This window comes from Lepidochelys olivacea (genome assembly GCF_965140295.1).
Source record: "Lepidochelys olivacea isolate rLepOli2 genome assembly, chromosome: 14".
Lineage (NCBI taxonomy): Eukaryota > Metazoa > Chordata > Testudines > Cheloniidae > Lepidochelys > Lepidochelys olivacea.
In genome coordinates, this window is record NC_140424.1 from 1,290,936 (window position 1) to 1,311,916 (window position 20,981).

A 20,981-nucleotide genomic window follows, 5' to 3' on the forward strand; every position below is an offset into this window, starting at 1 on the left:
GAGCGTGAGCTTTCGTGAGCTACAGCTCACTGCATCGGATGCATGCCGTAACTTAGTAGCTCAGCTACAGACCCAATCGGCCCTTCCTGCAGGTTACAGCCACAACTTCCCACTCAACAGTAACACGGACACCCCCTGGCACCCCGAAATCCCAAACAAAGGAAATACCATTCAAAGCAAACGCTCCAAAACAAAGCTCCTCCCCCGAAGAGGGACGAGAGAGAATCTGCAGAAAGCACAACTGACTGCGTACCCACTTTACGCGCAAGGCACTCAGATACCATGGTGACGGGTGTCAAAGAATTCCCAAGAACACAGTACACTCGTGCTCCACTGATTTGGCCAGTCCCCCAGGGCTCAGCAATGTCGTTATGTCAAGGGCCAGGCACAGGAGCTTGGCTGTAGCCACACAACCGTCCTGCCTCACCTCAATTCTCAAAGCCGCCCTGCCCAATGCTTAGCACCTTATCAGAAAGTGGGTCTCCCCCGCCCCTTGGCTCCCACCAGCCAGCACTGACAGTCTCCTAGTGCTCACGACTCCTTGTGTCGCTTTGCAGTTCCACTCACACTTGGAGTGGTGCACGGGGGCGGGGAGGGCACAGAACGCAGCCTAGGACAACTCCAGCTTGTTGCTAGCCCACCGAGCACCCAGGCCCAGCCAGCGGCATGGAGCCTTTGGGGCGGGATGGAAATTCACACCACTCACACATCCGGTACTTGGAGGGCAAGGTGGCTGGGAGAGCAGGCACAGAGGAATCCCCGGCACAGCCCAAGCACCGCCAGCATGCTGCTGCCCAGGCGCTGCCAGGGAGACCGTCCCTGCCACCCTGAAAAGGCGATAGCACACACAGCAGGCCTGGGCAGGGGCACTGCCAGGCGAAAGGGGCCCAGGTACAACAGGCGGGAAGGAGTGTTGGGCACCACGAGACCTCTGCTGCCAGCTCGTCCCAGCCTATGGGGTTGGGGCAGGTGCCCGCCTGCCCTAGAATGGCTGGGCTCTGGGGCCCCCGTCAGGCTGGGCAGTGGGAGCTGAGCCTGCAGACAGCCGTGCTGCTGCAGATGGTAAACAGGCTTGTGACACAGACCTGCCGGTGTCAGCAACAGGGAAGGTGGAGGCAAACACGGACAGATGCAGGATAGAGAAGAGGGGGCTGTCATAAATATAAAGGGAAGGGTAAACACCTTTAAATCCCTCCTGGCCAGAGAAAAACCCTTTCACCTATAAAGGTTTAAGAAGCTAAGATAACCTCGCTGGCACCTGACCAAAATGGCCAATGAGGAGACAAGATACTTTCAAAACTGGGGCGGGACGGGGGGTAGGGGAGAGAAACAAAGGTTTTCTCTGTCTGTGTGATGCTTTGCCGGGACCAGAGCAGGAATGCAGGTCAGAACTCCTGTAAAGAGTTAGTAAGCAATCTAGTTAGATATGCGTTAGATTCTGTTTTGTCTAAATGGCTGATAAAATAAGTTGTGCTGAATGGAATGTATATTCCTGTTTTTGTGTCTTTTTGTAACTTAAGGTTTTGCCTCGAGGGATTCTCTATGTTTTGAATCTAATGACCCTGTAAGGTATTTACCATCCTGATTTTACAGAGGTGATTCTTTTTTACTGCTATTAAAATCCTTCTTTTCAGAAACTGAATGCTTTTTCATTGTTCTTAAAATCCAAGGGTTTGGGTCTGTGGTCACCTATGCAAATTGGTGAGGATTTTTACCAAACCTTCCCCAGGAAGTGGGGTGCAAGGGTTGGGAGGATTTTTGGGGGAAAGACGTTTCCAAACAACGTTTTCCTAATAAATAAACCCAGATAAACGTTTGGTGGTGGCAGTGGAAGGGCAAAGGGTAAAATAGTTTGTACCTTGGGGAAGTTTTAACCTAAGCTGGTAAAAGTAAGCTTAGAAGGTTTTACATACAGGTCCCCACATCTGTACCCTAGAGTTCAGAGTGGGGAAGGAACCTTGACATCCTCTGTCCAGGAGGGATTTTAAAGGTGTTTACCTTTCCCTTTATATTTATGACAGGGGCCTAACCCATTCGTGGAACCCTCCCCTGGCCTGGAGTCCCAGGTGTCTGCACAGCGGGGCGGCCTGTTTGCACAGGGCTGGCAGCTCCCCCGTGGAGCCTGCACCCATCGTCCTGTGTCCTGAGTGGAGGCGACTCTCAAGAGTGAGTCAGTTACAGGCTCATCCCGTCTGCGAGTTCAGAGGAAAAGGGGAGACGTGGCCACACCAGCCCTCCTGGGCACGGAGAGATGGAGGGGGTCATTTACCACCATACAGCTGAACGCTCCCCCTTTCCCAGGGCAGACCCACCCCTTCCCAGACAGGACATCGACCTGCCGAGGCTACATGGGACCTTATCCCAACCTGGACAGTATTGACTGCACAAGGACTCCAGAGTCCTAGCTGGGTCCCCCCTCAATTTGCCCAGCCACAACGAGAAGCTCGGGTCTAGAACTCCAGCTCCCAGCAGTCTGTGGGGACAGGTGGGGAAGCCCCATAACAATTGCGGGGGAGGGGCTTCATTGCCTCAACACCCACCCCTCCCATGGGAGCCGCCATTTGGCCAGGCCAGAGCCCACGTTTCAGCAGAGACAGTGACTCAGTCCAGGTGCCACCCAATGGGGCAGCTTGGCCTGGGCCAGGGCCCCATGCCAGGGAAGGGTAGCTGGCCCTGAGTCTCAGGGTACTGCAGCAGCTCGCCATTCCCAGTGGACCCAGCCACAGGCCGCCGAGTCAGGCCAGGCCTGCTGCAGCAATGGCCACTGCTCCCTGCCAGGCCATGGCTCGGGTCAGGACAGACTCCAGCGGCTGCGCCAGGCTAAGGAGCAGGACTTGGCTGGCAGCGGCAGGGTGAGTGTGGAGTAGCTGGGGAGGGGGGTATTCGGGGTTGGCCCCGTCCCCATGCAATGCCAAGAGCAAGGGAACACGCCTGTAGTGACGGAGTCAGCCCACTCCTGGGCCTAGAGCAATCCCACTGCCTCCACCAACGGCCCGGCCCTGTTCTCCTCCCACCCTTAGGAGTGGGCCAATCTGCGGGGGTGGGCTTTCTTCCTGGAGAGGATCACTGCTAAAGCCGCCCACCCAAGGAGGCAAACGATGCTGGTGCTGGGGAGGAGCCAGGGGCTGGCTCTTCCCTTTGACATTGGCCGAGACATGGACAGGTGCTGCAGCGATTCTGCACAAACCTGAGCCCAGCTTTGAGCAGAGGGAGCTATCTGAACCAGCCCCACAGGGCTAGTGGGGGCATTTCCCCATGCTGGGCCCCAAGCCAGAGCAGTGCCCCCTCCTCCTGACACACCCAGGCTGAAGGAGACCCCCTCTCCTGCAGAGCTGTGTCAGGCAGTATCACTGGCCCCATACTGCAGGCTCAGGGCACAGCTGTGTTAGGAACAGGGGCAGTGCAGCAGCCAGTAAGAATCCCTCCCAGAGGGACTGAGCCCACAGTGCCCCAGTCCTGGCACAATTCCACGGGATTCAGCCTCCAGAAACATGCACAAGATCTCACTGCCCTGCCCAGCTCACGTGCCACCCTATAGAATGCCAGCACACAGCCCTGCTCCCCACCCCCACCCACATATGTTCAACAGGAGAACCCCCACTTTATTCCTTGAGACCAGGGTTCAAGTGTTCAAGGGAGCAGAGTGGAGGCTAAGACTGGAATAGCCAGGGGCTGGGGTCAGAGTTAAGGGGCATGGGCAGAGTGAGAGGCTCAGGGTTGGGATAGCCAGGGCTTGGGGTCAGAGTTAAGGGGCCTGGGGAGAGCCGAGAGGCTCAGGGCCAGGTTAGTCAGGGCTGGGGTCAGAGTTAAGGGGCATTGGCAGAGCTGGGCATTGCTGGTTCGGCACAAGGTCCTGCTATCACTGAACAGGGTTTGCCAGTCTCTCTGCATAACACATCGGTGGGGGGGAGGGGGAACTGAGCTCATCAGCAGCCAAAAACTCTGCTAGAAGCTCTGGGATTTGTGGCCACCCCACACTCCCACCCTCTGCTCTGCACCCTGGCAGATCCTGATGGGCACTCTTTCAAAGGGACCCATCCCCCCAAGATTCAGGGTGAAGGGGGCCTGGGAGGGGAACTTGCAGACAGCAGAGGCCAAGCCCCAGCCCCTCCCCAACAGCTTGGGAAGGAGGGCCCGTGGGACTTGTCTGCTCCACTCGCAGTTCGCCCAGCACCCTCCCAGCAGCTTGGAAGCTTTGGGGCAAGCAGCAGCATGACCTGGAGACGCACTGAAGCCTGCAGCTGGGAGGGACCCAGAGACGCCTTCTCCCAGGGCGCAGCACCCATAACCCTTCGCTGGGCAGGAGAGCAGAGACTCAGCTCCTGACAAGCTGCCCATGCGCTGCCTTGGCCAGCGAACCACGAACAGCCACTGGGATGCCCATGTAGAGCCTCTGTGAGCCCATGGGTCACAGTGTTTACTACGGGGGCAGGCAGCACCCCATGGAGCTACCCTCTGGGGCAGGGGAGAGCACAGTCCACAGGAGCTGATGTGGTGAGGGGGTTGCGGCAGGGCTTGGATGGCCCAGTCAGGGTCTCTGTGCTCTTCCAATCTCCAACATAGGAGAGAGGTAGGACCAATACTTCCTTAGCACCCAGGACATGGGCGGAGCTGACCTCCTGGGTGCTTTGGGCAGTGCCAGCCAGGCACCGTACAGCACTGACAACGGGCATACGGGGAGGGCTGGACTCAGGCCCAGCATGCGTTTTAGGGCAGGAGCAGAAATCCCTGGAGAGGAGGGACCCAGGAGTGCCCCCCTCACCTCCCCAACAGCCCACCCATTAACACCACTCAGAGAAGTGGGGCCCGGATGTTCCCCAAGCCCCTCTTCGAGTCACAAAGCCACATGGGGGGGCCACAGAGACCCCCCCCCCAAGAACATAAAGCAAGCCACCCCCACCCTGCCCACTCACCACTCCCCTCCTCTGTCCTGAGGACCATCCTGGCCAGTGCTCCTGCAGGGCCTGGCCTGTCCTCGGCTCCCGCACTAGCTAGCTCCGTCAGGCCAGGCAGGGTGGGACACCTGCCGCTCACTGCACTTCCCGGAGTGACTCACAGCCGCTCTGAGCCAGTGAGTTGTCAGCCGGACGGGCGTCAGCCCGGAGCTACAGTACCAACACCCTGTTCCTGCCGTCAGCAGCCATTAACCCCTCTGCTCCCAGCCATCCCCAGCTCAGCACGCCGTGCTCCAAGCCAGAATCCCGGCCCAGGCACTGCCCCAAGACATGCAACCCGCCCCACAGCATCTGCCCCAGACCCTGGGCTGGGCCTGAGCGCACCATTCCTGCCCTGCCATGGCCACCCTGGGCTTTCCTACCCCAGGGTCTGGGGCAAAGGCTCTGCCCTGCTACATGGGCCCTAGGCAACAGCAGCTTTACTCGCCCCAGACAGCTGGGTCCAGGGCTTCAGCCTACATCTCTGGAGGATGGGAAATCCAAACCTGCCTGGGGGGCCCAGCAGACCCGAGGGATAGGGAGGGGGACAGTTTTGGACCTAGGGGTGCCAAGGACACTGCTGGGACATGAGAGATTTCGAAGTGTCCAACAGCCGTGTCCCCTCAGACGGGCCCTGAGGATACCTGCAGCTCAGACCCTCAGATGCAGAACACTGTGGATAACAGCAGCCAAGCCCCAGGCCTGCGAGAGACCTGGCTTGAGGCCAACCTTGGCACAGATCCCCTCCCCCATGGGCTTCCCCAGCCTGCCCACTGCCTTGGGGTTCCCCCTCCCCCAGTTCAGCTCTTAGCCATAGCCCTGGCAGGTCACTGCTGCTCCTCTGGGCACTCGCCAGGCCCTTTCAGAGCCCCTCTCCCTGCATCTCCCGAGTGAGGAGGGGCTCACAGGGGAGTGCAGCATCCTGGTGAGTTGGGTCTGCAGAGGGGACTGATGTCTCCCTGCTCTGGGACATCAGGCCTCTGCACACGCAGCCGGATCTCCTTCGGGGCCAGGTCTTGCTCGCTGGCCCCAGGCACTGCACTCCGTCCAGTGACTGTTCCAACACCTCACCTGCCAGCCCCTCTCCCTACATCTCCTCCTGCCCCCCTGTCGTCCTGCTGCTCCCTGGGTGCTGGCAGACCCTCCCATTAGCATTGCTGGCTCTCCTCCCCTTCCCCAGCTCATTAACCGACAAGGCCCAGGCCGATACCTGCAGGACCTGCTAGACACTAACTGGCTGCATCCCTAAGTAGCATTGCTGGCTCCTGCCCATGCCCCGCCCCCCTCCCCCCCAGGGACACAGAGAGCCACCTGTGCCCAGACCTCAGAGCAAGAGGACAAATCCTGCCCCCCCAGTGGGAGGGACACGCCAGTCACAGGGCCCCACCTTGGCCTGTGCTGCCCTCTGCTGGTTACACAGGAACATCGGCGCTGCCAGCCTGGGTCAGCCCAGGGCCCCTCTAGCCCCCAGCAAGCAGAAGCCCTCCAGGAGGCAGGCACGGGGTGACCTGCTCCAGGGACAGTTCTTCCCACGCTCTCTCAGAGGCTGGCCCACGTCCTGAAGCAGGAGGGTTTGTCCTGGCCCACAGGCCTGGTTATTTTAAATGTTATTGATTGTACTGGGGATGTCATCACCCAGCTGTGTCCTTGCTTTCCCAAACCCTGCTGAGCACCAGGGTTTGGCATGTCTCATGGCAGCCAGGTCCGCAGCATGTTGCTGGGTTACAGGGAGCAAACCCATCATAGGGCTGGGCCCGCCAGCACACCAGCAAAACCCACCTATGCTGCGAGTCTCTACCCATGGCCAGCCGCACGGGCCCTGGGGGGAGCTCACCACCATCCCATCTGTCCCCGGCCATGGACATTAGGGGGCTCAGGGCAGCTTGGCAGAATGGTGGCACTCCGTACACATACTGTAGAAGGCGAACCCAGCTCACAGGGCAGGACCCCAGCCAAGCACAGCACTGCCCTGCTTTTTGGTAACTCATGACTGGACTGACCAGGGCCAACAGGGTTTGGGAGAGCCATTTGTTGGGAAAGCAGAACTCAACCTATGACACCCTGTGAGTGGCTGACAGGATGGAGTGCAGCAGGGCTTGGCCCCTCCTTTCCCTGGTAGATATGCTGGAGGGTAGGGATAGGATACAGAGGGACCTAGACAAATTGGAGGATTGGTCCAAAAGAAATCTGATGAGGTTCAACAAGGACAAGTGCAGAGTCCTGCACTTAGGACGGAAGAATCCCATGCACCGCTACAGACTAGGGACCGAATGGCTCGGCAGCAGTGCTGCAGAAAAGGACCTGGGGTTACAGTGGACGAGAAGCTGGATATGAGTCAACAGTGTATCCTTGTTGCTAAGAAGGCCAATGGCATTTTGGGATGTAGAAGTAGGGGCATAGCGAGCAGATCGAGGGACGTGATCGTTCCCCTCTATTTGACATTGGTGAGGCCTCATCTGGAGCACTGTGTCCAGTTTTGGGCCCCACGCTACAAGAAGGATGTGGAGAAATTGGAAAGAGTCCAGTGGAGGGCAACAAAAATGATTAGGGGACTGGAACACATGACTTATGAGGAGAGGCTGAGGGAACTGGGATTGTTTAGCCTGCAGAAGAGAAGAATGAGGGGGGATTTGATAGCTGCTTTCAACTACCTGGAAGGGGGTTCCAAAGAGGATGGCTCTAGACTGTTCTCAATGGTAGCAGATGACAGAACGAGGAGTAATGGTCTCAAGTTGCAGTGGGGGAGGTTTAGATTGGATATTAGGAAAAACTTTTTCACTAAGAGGGTGGTGAAACACTGGAATGCGTTACCTAGGGAGGTGGTGGAATCTCCTTCCTTAGACATTTTTAAGGTCAGGCTTAACAAAGTCCTGGCTGGGATGATTTAATTGGGGATCAGTCCTGCTTTGAGCAGGGGGTTGGACTAGATGACCTCCTGAGGTCTCTTCCAACCCTGATATTCTATGATTCTATGATCTTCCAGGGCCTTCCCAGTTCCCAGACACCTGGGGAGTCCTGCCTGCATCAGCCTCGGAGTGCCATGGGGCAAGGAGGGTGCGGAGGAACGGGGGGCTCGGTGGCCAAGACCAGACATGGCAAAGGGAGGATTTAGCTGCTGCTATGTGCCAAGGCCGGGCACTAGACACAGCAGTCCCACTGCCCACTGGCTGTTCCCCAGCTCAGGGGCACTCAGGCCTCCCAGCCACTGCCGAGGAACTTCCTGCCCCGCCTCCCACCCCTGCCTGCTGCCTCAGCACTGCAGGCTCAGGGCCACCACATCCTGTTTTCACTACGCCTTGCACGTCCCAAGGTTACATCAGAGCGAGCTATTCCCACAGGCTGCAGCCAGAGGCCCCCTGCGGATGCAGGCAGCACCAGGGATGCTGCCAGGGTCCCTCCTGCAGCCAGGCTGGCCCAGGCTGCTCAGCTGCCACGCAGCGTAACCCTCGGCCATGGGCAGCCAGGCCTCAGTCACCCTCACGCCTCTTCACCCACAGCCACTGCACAGCAGCCCGAGCCCTGCCCAGGCCAAGGAGAAGCAGCAGCTCTTTGCCCGCAGCCTCCCGGCTGAGCAGAGGACTTGTTACCATGGTCACTGGCTCACGCAGCGCTCTGGCTGCAGGCTCCCCAGCTCCTTCCAAGCAAGAACCCCCTTCTGCCCGCTGGGGCAGAGCAGAGGGGCTGTCACATGAGCTGCATCTCCCCAAACTGCAGGAATGGCAGTGCAGCCGCGGGATGCCTGCCCTGGGTCCCCTCTGGCCCCCACCTCCAGGGCTCGGTCTGGCCAACGCCTGCACTAAACCACAGTCAGGCCCATTGACAAGCAGGCCTCCCCAGGCAGCAGCCGTCACCTGGAGCCTGGCAGCGACCAATGGGGGAAACAGTCACAGGAGCTTCCCCCAAATGCCCGGGCTTAAAACACCAGCCGACTCCCTGGAGACCCCGTACCCACCTGCCAGAAGGGAAGGGGATCTAGCCCGTCATGGCCAGGCACAGCACACATCTGCCTGGCAACACAGGTGAGCTTTGGTGATGACTGAGGGGTACCGGCAGAGCTGCGGAAAGCCCAGGGGTGGGATAGCAGAGGATAGGATAGCAGGGAGCTGTGGGTCCCACCCATCAGCCATGCTCCCCCCAGCAGATGCTCAGCACGTACCTGCCTCCCTGCTCCTGCCTGACAACCTCTCACCCTGTCCTCTGCAAACTGCAAGACACTGGCGACGGGGCAAGCAGCCTCCACCTGTCTGGTTCTGGCACAGGAGAGGGGTGGAGGCAGGGGGCCGAGGGGGTGTGGGGCAGACCCATTGCTCCCAGCTAGTGACAAGCAGCCAGAGCGCCCCTTTCAGGCCAGCCAAATGGTAAACCAGCCTCTGCAGACAACTCTGCGCCAGTAACGCTCCCAGGAGAGCAGCCAGTGGTGCCCAGGGAGCAGTCTCTGCCCCTCGGCAGCAGGGCAGTTGGCTCCCTCCTCAGCCCCTCGTGGAATCACAGACTGATGCCCGGTGTGCCCTTGACTCTTTCTTCCTGCCCTGGACGCTGCAGGCCCACGGGGACACAGCCATTCCGAGGGGGACAGAGAGCCGGTCCCCTCTTCACAGTCCTCCCCAGCAGCTGGTCCCTGCCACCATCCTCTGCCAGCCCAGGGATGGCTCCTCAAACTCATGCCACACTCAGGTCAGTGCCCGACGGGCCCAGGGACTCTCACCAGCTACTGCTATGCCCTAGGGAACCAGCAGAAGGGAATGACGGCCATGGGCCCCTCAGGAGCACGCCCTATGCACCGAGACACCAGCATGGGGCCCAGGCTGCATGGCAGGTCTGCCCTGGCACACACGGTCAGTGTCCTGGGATGCACGGACCATCGCAGGCACCATGTCCCCTACACACAGCGCAGAGCTGACCCCAAGATGTTCCATACAGGCCCAGCTGGAAGCGGGTCAGAGCCAGGCTGAGGCGCTCTGCAGGGAGCAGGACCCTGTCATGCCTATTTCCTGTACGCCTGGTACTTCAATGCCAGCCTAGAGACCTGAAAGCTGCTTGGTATCAAAAGCACCCAGTAGATGGGAGCTCTGCACACAGTGTCAACTCTTACAGCCCGGTCCCCCACCCCTCATCCATACGGCTGATGCCAGACACTGTCAAATGCCCTATGGGTCCCTAGGGTGACAACCCTTCCCCACCCCCCTCACTCCACGACAAGACCAGGAATCCAGAGACATCAGCAACTGGGACCTAGGGTTGCCTGCACTCCCTTCACGTGCCACCCCAGAGGCTTCGTGCGAAGGAGCAATGGAAACAGGCAGTCTCAGTGCTGCACTGCATTTGGTTTCTGTGGTTTAGCCAAGGACACTTCACCCAGCAACTCCCGACACTCGTGATCACTCCCACGCCCGACAGCAGAGCAGCCTCACCCCCCGCACAGGGGCTGAGAAGCAGCCTGATCCTTCCTGAGAGGAGGCCCCAGGGTACTGCAGCAAGGACTGGCCATGCCACCGCTGCACACACATGCCGAGTGCGGCTTGGGAGAAACCCTGGGCCCGTCCAGACCCTCTGAGGGGCTGCAGCAGTCTCAGACTCCTGGCACCCTCCTCACGAGTGAGTCACTGTCCTGGGCACTGCACACAGCACCCGTGTGACGGGGTGGCGCTATGCCAGCCCCCTGGCAACCCCATGCCCTCCTGGCAGGGATGGCTCAGCACCCTAATGGGGCACCCACAGCAGCCCTGCCCGGAGCTCCCAGGGAAAGGTCAGGAGCCGGCAGCACACGAAGGGCAAGTGAGCGCTCTCTGCACTACGGTCAGCGAGAGCCACAAGGGCGCAGAGCAGCAAGCTCCATACGGGCTTCCCGGGAGCCTGGGATCCTGCCTGCTTCCCAGCTGCCTGCACCCTGCACAGGGAGAGGGGGGAGGTAACGCGCATACCTGCCTTGGCGATCGCAGAGGGGCACAGGAAGGCTTGGAAACTCGAGGCACAAAGCTCGCTGACCGTCCCCATGCTGCAGGGGCCGTGGGGACTGAGTGCCGTGTTACTCCAATGCCACTGGGCAGGAACAGCTGGCCCAGCAGGTGCCCACTTCACGCCAGGCAGAGCACCGGCCAGAAGAGGGAGGACCAGAGCCCTGGCTCTGCACCCGCTGAGGACTCTCCAAGCAGGGAGTAGGAGGGAGACAGACAGAGGGTTCCCCGGTCTGGCTCTAGCAAGAGGAACTGATGATCTAGCAACGGGAAGCTCCCAGCTGATGAAGCCCACGCAGGAGGCCAGCCAATCCCAGCTCCCCTCCCGAAAACTAACCCAGGTGGTGCTCCTGGGGGGGCTCAAAGCCACTTAGAGGACAGTTAGTTGGGGAACTTCCCCTTAGTTGCCCCAGCCTATCAGCTCCAGCCCCCGGGGAGCGGGGGGATTTCTAGGTCAGTTTTCGCCTTCTGTATTATTAGAGCCTTAAGCATCCAGTGAGCCCGGTGGTTGCATAGCAACCACCACTGCATAAAGGGAAGGTGCATAAAAAACTACAAGGCACACAAGCCGAAGTGATGGAGGTGGGGAGAGCATGGGAGGTGGGGGGTGGCTAGCTCCCCTCCAGCCCTGCCGAGGGCGGCCACCAGCATGATGTGCACCAGCTGCAGCAGAAGGAGGATGCTCCCCATGTCTCTGACCCACTGGCTCAGCCTGAGCATCTCGCACGGGCAGAGGGAGGGAGAATGTCTGCCCAGCCCCTCTGAACCCCCGATGCCCCACACGCGCCTCCCCGCCAGTGAGACCGGGGCTCTGGCTGGGTGATGCCCCATGTAAATCCTCTGCTCATGAGCACCTTGCCCTGGGACAGCTGCGCTGAACTGCCCATGCACTGCATAGTTGGGAGAGTCCTGAGGCAGCTCGGACCCAGCCACAGAGGCCAGGCCTAGGAGCTTCAGCCCACGCTGGAAGGCTGGGCAGCAGCAGAGCTGGAAGGATGGATGCTGCCTGCTTCCCCATCACCTCTTGCCCTAAGCCCTCAGCACCTTGCAGCCCTGGCCACCTGTCCCCCTCGCCCACATCTGAGCCCCTCAGGCCCCTGCAGCTGCTGCTCCACACGTGCCTCAAAGAGACTGAAACAATGAAGCCGGGTGCGTTTCCCCCTCCAGACATGGGAGCTGGGGCGCATCACAGGGCAGCCTAGGCAGCCCAGAGAGACGCCACCCCACAGAACTAACCAGCTGCTGCAGCAAGAAGACACTAAGCAACTAGCTCTGAACCAAAGGCCAGGGCCTGGAGCTACCACTGCACCCAGAATCTGCCAAGCAACCGAGAGGTCTGAGCCCACTGCACAGAAGCACAGCTAGAAGAGTCAGGAGCAGAAGGGGCAGCCAGGAGCTCCCTGGAGGAGACATCAGAGGGAAGGAGGTAGGAGATGCCTGCAGAAAGTGGGGCAGGAGCACCAGCTGTGGGGGAACCTCTGGTAGGAGGTCCCATGGGCACTTGGGGCAGGAGTTTGGCCTGCAGGGCAGCTCTCAGCAAGAGACGAATGGTGCAGTTGATTGTGCAGACGTGGGGAAAACGCACAGAGGTTAATGACTGTTCCCAGGAAGAGCAGTGCGGCAGCGAGGTCCGCATGCTGCCCCCCTGGCTTACACGCCTGACCTTCTGATTTCCCCAGAGGCCAGCGCTGCCATTGCCACAGGCCTGAGCCTCGACCCTGAGCATCACCAGCAACTCAAGGGCAAACGCTCAAGCTGAGGAAGGAGCCAGGCACAGGAGAAGCCATGTTGTGCTCGCGACACTCGGGCCAGTGACAGAGCGCACGCAGTCCTCTCAGTATCTTGCCCGAGGCCCAGTGTCAGCTGCCAGAGGAAATCCCGCTGCAGTAGGAACATCCCTGTGTGCCAGGGAAGCTCCCAGCTGATATGAAATCAGGACAGGTTTGTACCTCACAGATAGACACCCTGAGCTTCCTTCCTTCAGCCAAGGCAAAGATGTGTCCTGTGCACTGGGCACCAGCTTGTTTCCCACAACCCACCTGGCCACGTTTCTCTGAGCGAGGGTCCTGGCCTGGGGCATTTGGGAAGAAAACTGGTGTGAACTTCACCCCAGCTCCAGCCTCAGGCCCAGCGGGCCTGGCCCAGCAATGTCCTGCATTCCCCCGTAACCGTGCTATGAAACCCCACTCCAGAAAGCGGGGAGCACCCACTGTACAAGATACACGCCTGGCCCTGGGATGGGGCCAGACAAACCCTGCTGATGTGACCCAAACACAACCTGTGCTGTGATGCCTGCCTGAGTCTGAAAAAATAGATCCCCGAAGCTTGCGCTGACCGCACTGGGGTCAGCAGGTGGTTAACTCTGAACCCTACAGGCTGGATTTATCTCTCAGCTATTTCACTGGTTGATTTTATTAGAAGAAACATACAGCTAATGGACTTCTCCCACAAACCCAAACAAAACCCCACAGACGACAGCAGCCAAGACCTCCAGCTTCCCCAGTACAGGACCCCATGACACACTGGAAGTGCAAGAAAGCAGAAAACCCTTTAATTCACAGGAAGCAGTAGGCGCCCATGTGCACAGCAGGTTTTATTTAAACCAATAAAACTCTCTGTGCTGCTGCTCCAGATCCCAGGGGTCTGGTTGTGTCACGCCTGGCCCATGATGTGCTCACAGCCAGCGACAGCCACGGGCCTGGGGAAGGACTCGGCTCCGCAGGGCATTGCTGGGGCACCGGGGGGCTATGGCTGTGTGATCAGGTTTATAAGGGGAGGAGACGCCAGGGTTTCCTGGATTTGGGGTTCCAGAAGCTCAGGGCTGGAAGGGGAGAGAGAAAATGGCAAACTCCCCATGGGCTGGGAACAGCCCTAGGCCCCTGCTGAGACTTGAGTGGGGCTTGGACAATTCAGGGGCTCAACAGCTGGGATTAGAAATGCCTGCAACCCCCGTGAGCCCCTCCCCTTGGGTGAAGGGTGCTCTGCCAGGCAGGGAGGGGGTTGCTGGCCCAGCATTGCAGCAGGCCTGGCACTGACCGGCAGTTCTCCACACGCCCGGAAAGCTGGGCAGGATCTCTAGCAAGCCCACAAACACGGGTGAGGCTCACACAGTACTCTGGCCACCCACCGGCACCACGGCTTTAACCTGCAGGATGCCGAGGTGGCCCAGCCAGCATGACCTCCCATGGGGGTAAAGAGCCGGAGCTGCTCATGGCTCCCTACCCAGAGAAGAAAGTTCAAATGACTCCATGCTAATTAGCAAGAGCTGCCACTGGCCACTTCGTAAGTGGGATGATTGGGCTCCTGGCGCCTGCTCTCCCTTCAGTGCTAGGAATGGCCTGTGCAGGGCCCCACAGCGGCACTGCTGAAAGGAGACACCAGCAGGCCCTGTGGAGGGAACCTGAGTATGCGCCCTGCCCCAGCTCACCCCCCCTCAGCAGCGGGGAAGGAGCCAGAGTGAGTTTTCCTGTTTCACTAGAACAAGCACAGCCTGAGCTAAGAAGAGATGGAGCTAAGCCAGCTGAAGGAGAACCAAGCTGTACCGATGGGCACGCTCTGGCTCCACTACGTGGCACCTTGGCTGCACGGCCCGCCCCATGTGCCGCAGCCTTTGCTCACAACCCTGACTCTCCATCACTCCTGTCCCTCCAGCATGTCCCATTCCCCTGGAGTCCTATGTGGTCAGCTCTTTGGGGTAGGGCTGACAGGCTGCACACGGGACCCAAGCTGGTGCAGGCCTCTAAGCTCTGCCGCAGGATATTTGCTAAACACACCCGAGATCGCTGGCTACAGAGGATGCTCAGTGGCTTGCTGGGGGCTCCCAGCAGCAAGTGACGGCTGGGGCTTGGGGGTGAGGCCCTAACAGACGTTCATGCTGCTGTCGTACGCCCTGGCACGGAGTTACAGCCACATGGTTGCAGGGGAGAGCCCAGGAGGGATGGGAACATTGGAGCTGCGTGGGGCTGCTATCCCTGCTGTCCTCCAGCCACAGGGCTTCCCAGCACAGAAAGTGCCTTTGAATTATTCTCCATCAGCTCCTGCAGCACCACCCTGCTCCCAGGCCTGCGCTCCCATCCCCAGAGGGCTGCATCAGCCCCACTTACAGAAATCCCTTCATCCCCACAGCCCGAACTGCCAGTAACCCCAGAGTGCAGCGGGACTACAGGTCAATCCCCTGCCAGGAGTGTCCACTGCCCTGGCACCCACAGGCCGGAGGGAGGGGCGTGGGCCAGCCCTGGCCAACAAGTCAGTGCATCCAGCAGAACAGCCCTTCTGAGTCCCCTCCGCCCACTGTCAGCTACTCTCTGATGCCCCAGCCCAGCAGGGCACAGTGGTCAGCCCTGATTTCCTTCTCCTCCCAATTATTTAGTTAGATTTAAAGCCAGAAAGATGCCACTCCACAGCTCTAGACTTCCCGATTAACTGCCAGCAAAACAACGTTCCTTGTTACTTACACCTGGCACCGCCCGTGGTGTTCACAGCCGGCATGGACCCCCTGCAGACCTTCTCCCGCTGTTAGCCCCATCGCCTAGCTAAACTGCAGGGGTTCAGCTCTGAGCCCTTGAGTGAATGTGATTCACTTCTCTGACCTCTCTCCAACATGGGCTGGTGCCCTAAGGGGAGCGCTTTCAATGGGGCAGCCCCCTCGGTGCAGCGGAGGAGAAAAGAGCCACATGGTCCCAGAGAGACGCAGCCATGCCACCAGCTGCTGACCCAGGGATTTGCTCTGTGCTGAGGCAGGCAGCTGGGGAAAGGTCACACACCACGTGTGCAGAGAGGCAGAAGTACAGCATCAGCAGAATCACACCATTCGCAAGGGGCCAGGACACAGACCCCTGCCTGGCCAGAGAGGGGCCCTTCACTGTCCCTTAGGAAAAAGAGGGCCCTAGTGACAAGTGTCCCCAGGCAAAGGTGCAGCCTGTCTCCACCACAGCAGAGGGCCCGGGTTAATGCAAGGGCCCTGGCACCTAGCCTGCTGTGTTAACTAGCTCCCTGAGCAGCACAAAGGGCCGCTGGCACAGGAGACAGACCATGATGTCCCAGCGTTAGGCTGGGAACCGCCTCGCATTGGAGACAGACACAGGCGGCAGAGAAAACTCGAGGGTGCTGGGCTCCCTGGCTAGCTGTGGACTAGAGAGCTAATGGTGAGCCACTTACCATAGTGGGTGGCCAGGCTAGCGATGGATTTGCAAGCTCTCTGGCCACACAAAACCCAGTCACCTGCCACAAGAAAACTCTGGCTCTGTACTCTCCAGCTACACTGACTGCTTTGCCGGTGCCTGTGCTGAGGGGCCCTAGAGAGAACAAAATGTCCCAAGAGATCCAAGTGCTTTCCAAACTAAACCAAAATGTAAACACATGGGGATCTACTCATGCATCACCAAAATGCAGACACTTCTGGGGTGCAACGTGGCAGCTCTGCTACACTGCACAAGGATTTCAAACAGGAAGAGCAGCACCATACTGGCCTGGAACTGCAGGGGCAGTTTAGGAAGGCAGAACAGAATTAGCCCACGGGAGTTTGGCCCGGGTGCTGTGGAAGACAACCCTGGCTCTCAAGAAAAATGGACTTCTACAGATCCCAGGATAGTGGTCTATCATCATCTGGGAGCAGCCGCTTTGGTCAACCAGCAAAGCGTGGCCGTCAGCAACCTGGCTGGATTTTTACAGGTGGGTTTTTGCCAAGTCTGTGGCCCCTGGCAACCTCTCACCACACTGTAAGCACGCAAGGGTCAGAGTCAGGATCTCAGTTTCACATCTCTTCAGACCAGCCCCTGGAGCCGCACAGCGCCGCCAGCTCCACGGGGTGAGTGCTAACGCCCAAGGAAGATCGCCACCTGCTGACTCACCAGCCCCTGTCCTCAACACCGAGGTGCACCGTGGAGATTGCCCATTAAGTACTGGCCTGGACCCCCCCCCCCCAGAGACATTAAAGTACAAGGGGTCCAGCTGCAGAGACCGAGGAAGGCCCTGGCAGAGCTGGGAATTCAATGTAAAGTGTTCAATAGATTAGAAGTGACAGAGCCTGCAGCCAGAGAAGCTGCGTGGCAGAGTCTCAGAGCCACCTCACCTCTTGCTCCGATAGTTCTGGAGGAGCTGGGAAATTGGACTACCTGGTTTCTCTTCAGATTGTATAAATCTTTCGCCTTTTACTTAAAAAAAAAAAATTGCACGACCTGGCCCAGGTCTGTATTTGCCTAGAGCATGATCACATTGTGCATGGCAGGTGGCGGAGATCAGCTGCAAAGGGGTGCTGTCTGGCAGCTGCTGTCTGCAAGAAGTTCAGCTCAACAGACACTATGAAATTCCAGCCCAGCTCCTGCCCTGGAAGGGTTTGAGGAGCATTGGTTGGGAGTTTAAATTCAGCCAGCGTTCAGAAGCATCAGCTGAATGCAAGGCAGGCGGAGCAGCGAGGGAAGATGCAGGCAGTGGAGTCCTGCAGCCCAGGGGACAGGAAGCTATGGTTGTATCATCTGGGTGACAAGACAATCCAAAACCTACTGTTCTGCTGTGTCAGACACAGCCAGGCTCAGAGCTAACTTCAGATGCTGTTGGCTGCATTGGGACAGAGGAGTCATAGCACAAAAGGCAGGTCAGCATGGGAGCCCCTGGAGAAGGACAGCTAGGTGAGCGTGAAGGGAGGTCTAGTCACATCCCTCCAGTCTGAAATCATAGATCCCTGTCGGCAATGGTCAAAACTAGAGATTTTGGCTGGTTTCTTGGTTTATTTTGAGAGCAGCTTGAAAGGAGAAGCCCAGAGAGCCAGTCAGTTTCAGCATCACTGATAGCTTCTGAGAGCCACCATAACATGAAGCATCAGTCCCAGCCAGAGCTGCTAGGGCAGAGGGGACAGCCAGTGTCACAACTTTGAGATGACAGAAAAGGAACTGAGAGGGGCACGAACACGAGCCAGCCGGGCCCACTTGTGGGGTAACAGACCAAAGGATTGTGAACAGCAGCTGCACAGGATGTGGGCTTGGTTTCATGAACACAAACAGCAGTTTCTCTCTCTCTGTTCCCAGGACATGATGCAGATAATCTAGACATAGTCTGGGTGGGAGCAGGGCACGTGCTGCTGAGACTGCTCCCTGGAGGATGCTGTCTGAAGTGACAGCAAAAAAAAAAAAAAAACAGTCAGAGAAAAGCTTAATTTTAGCCCCATCTCTCCGGTCTTCTCATCCTTCCCTCCCCGAGGCTCCTGCGAGAACCCAGCACAGCACACAGAGTGGGAATACCAGGAAGTAACCAAACCTGCTGAGATGCACACTCCAAGCCTCCCTGGATAATTCCTTCCACTGCAGACTGCATGTGGATTGGAGGTTATAACCCTGGGCACGTGGCACCCTTCCACACGCCTTGGCTCACCCCCCAAGCTGGCCTAGCAGAGGATACAGCTCACATGCACAACCTGGAATAGTTAGCTTCCCTGTAAGCAAACAAAGGGAGCATTTCTTAAGCAGTGTCAGCAGCTGGCACAGAACAGCACCCAGCAGTCCCACAAGGGCACCTGTCTGTTGGCAGCAGGCTCACTTTGAATCCACTGGCTGCTGAACAAACCCACTGAGCCTCACTTATTATAATGGAGAGAAAGACCAAGAACCCCCTTGCCTGCCACACTATAACAGCAGCAGTGTGCTGGGGACACCTCGCCTGCTGCCCTGCCACGTCCCAGGATTGGAACATAGTGTGCATGCCCTAGCCAGGCCATGGACTCTCTGCCCCTTGCTGCAATACAGATCACCCAGACCTGCCTGGCTTAGCATGTTCCCGATAGCTGCTGGAATGGGCAGGATGCTTTGTAGGGCAGATTGAGTTTCTTCTGCCCAGATCTATCGGTAGAAAGAAAAGCTACAGAGCAGTGAACTGGTCCATTACTCAGCCCACAGAGGGCAGGCAGAGCAGGCTCCTCTCCACAGCCTGCTGGCACCGCCTAGTCTATGCTCAAAAAGTCATTACATGCCACCGGGGATGGTGCATCAAGGCAGAATTCCTCAGCCTCTAAGCCACCTCTCAGGCACCATAGACTGGGAGGAAGAACAGTCTCGGAGCAAGAATCCGGAGCTTCTGAACCCGGAACACATCTGATGGGGTCACCTCCACAGTCCCAGTGGGGCACTTGGGGTGCGTGAATCCCAGGGGCCAGCAGCTCATCCGGAGGAGTTTTGGGGTGCACGGGTGGCACTGTCCTGCGAACACCGGGCTCTTCCATCAGCTGCCTCCTGAGAGCTGCTGATAGTCACCGGTAGCCCAGGTCCCTCCCTCTGCATGCAGCTGCACCAGCCAAACAAGAACTCTGGGTCCTTCTCCATGCACATGGCAAGCAGCAACGCTGCCCAGGTTGGAATTCACAGATCCTAACAACATTCAGAGCAGGGATGGGCAGCCTGCCACTTGCCTGAAAGAGATTACCACCGCAGCCCTAATCCAGCACTTCCAGTGCACTCTGGAGGGAAAGCAGCTGCACTTGGCTTAGGCCAGCACCATTCTGCTTTCACCAGACGAGGCATCCAGGACTACAGCAGAAACCACCTGAGCCTCCACGCACAGCAACCATTTCCCTGAATGAGTCAGGAACAAAAGCAACACTAGCAGGTGTGTAGACACAGGCGCTGTTTGTTACCTAGCCACTCCCACCAAGAGAGTAATCTACACAGGGAGCTGAGAACCGCTACCCCACCAACACACCCAAGGCCCCAGTGACATCAACACCAGGCCCCAGTGACTCACTAGGGAAGTCCACGCTCCCTGAGATATGAATTTCATAACATTCAGAAACCAAGTGAAGAGAGGAATCTCGCCAACATCACCACAGAGCACCAGCCAGTTCACTCCAGTCCCCTAAATCTGAAAGGCCAAAGATACTCAAGGGCAATTGCCTCCAAAGGGGGGTTAAGAAATCCTGGTGCAGTCTGCAGGATGAGAGATGTTGCAGCAGCGTAAGAGGATAATTTAAACAGGTCTGTGTTGGAGCTGCTAGCATGAAGGTTGGGTTCATGCTGACAACTGGGTCATACATACTAATTCACTGACTTGCTGCAAGGATGTCGCAGAGAGATTCCAGCCAAGAGGGAATTTGGATTTAAAAAACAAGCTGTCCTTTAACTAGAAAAGAGCCAGGGGGGTTTAAGAGAGAGAACTCTCCCCCCAGCCTCCTACAGCTGTACTCCACGAAAACTTTAATTAAAACTGCAAGCTCACAACAGTGCACTCTGTCCGGAAGTGAAGTGAGCAGCCAAGTGAAGCAAAGACAAGCTGTTCAGTTAGCCCTGCTACTCTGTCCTCACCTCACCTACGCACCTCTAGGCATGATAGCCCACCTACCTGGTGATCGTGTACATGGTCAGCTCCCACAATACACAGGCCTGCTGGGGGGCACAGGGAGAGGGGTCCGCTCAAACCCTGCATTTCACAGCTTTGGAGAGTTCAGGCCCAAACTCCTCTTTGTAGTCCAGGTTACTAGGAACGTGACACCCAAAGCCACAGCAGGCTGGGCACACTGATTAGACCCCCAGCCTCCCTCTCCTCAACCAATTCAAGGTGTTTTCATGCTCAACCTCCCCCATCCCAGGCCATCTTGGGGTCTGTTCTCCCCCTGCCTGCAGCTCATTGCAAGCTACACATTCCTCATTTAAACAGCCAAGTCCCCTGGGACCGGTCCTCTCACTCCCCATTTAGTGACCCACCTTTCAGCTTAGCCAGGGTTTAAGCAGCATGTCGTGTCATGCCCGCCAGACACAACTATTTCTGCGACCTGAGCACATGGCCATAGACCTGAGATCATCTGCTCCCTGCTGCCAGAACTGCAGTTTGGGGTTTCGCACAAGCAGAGCTTGGTGACAGGCCTGCCCGGGGGTGACCAGAGAGCAGCCTGAGCAGGGGTGCCCACAGCCCACTCAAGCAGAGCTCTGAGCTCCCCAGACCCCCTTATGCTCCTGCCCCCATGCTTAGAGCTTTGCCAGAGGAAAGTACCCAGGCGATCACTTGCAGCAACAGGAAACAGCAAGGAGTGTCAAATGCAGCCACAGAAAGGCACTAGAGAAAACACACCCGGTTACTGGTGAGAGCCCATGTGCCCAGCTGTTGAGTGGCAGCT

The 20,981-nt window shown here is 58.1% G+C and overlaps 1 protein-coding gene across 4 annotated transcripts in view; it reads right to left on the minus strand.

The window, feature by feature from the left end:
* CYTH1 (cytohesin 1) overlaps positions 1-20,981 on the minus strand; it is a 42,768-nt gene that overhangs the window by 20,079 nt on the left and 1,708 nt on the right. Inside the window, exon 1 of one of the 4 annotated variants that reach the window (XM_084646605.1) lies at positions 15,343-15,457. The exons of 1 other annotated variant lie outside the window; for it this stretch is intronic. In XM_084646605.1, coding sequence (XP_084502731.1) covers positions 15,343-15,376 — 34 coding nt within the window. In that variant the 5' untranslated portion in view covers positions 15,377-15,457. Of the gene's footprint in view, positions 1-4,913; positions 5,045-10,855; positions 11,119-15,342; positions 15,458-20,981 lie in introns of those variants that run through there. 2 more of the 4 variants (XM_084646604.1, XM_084646606.1) reach the window with 2 other exon arrangements.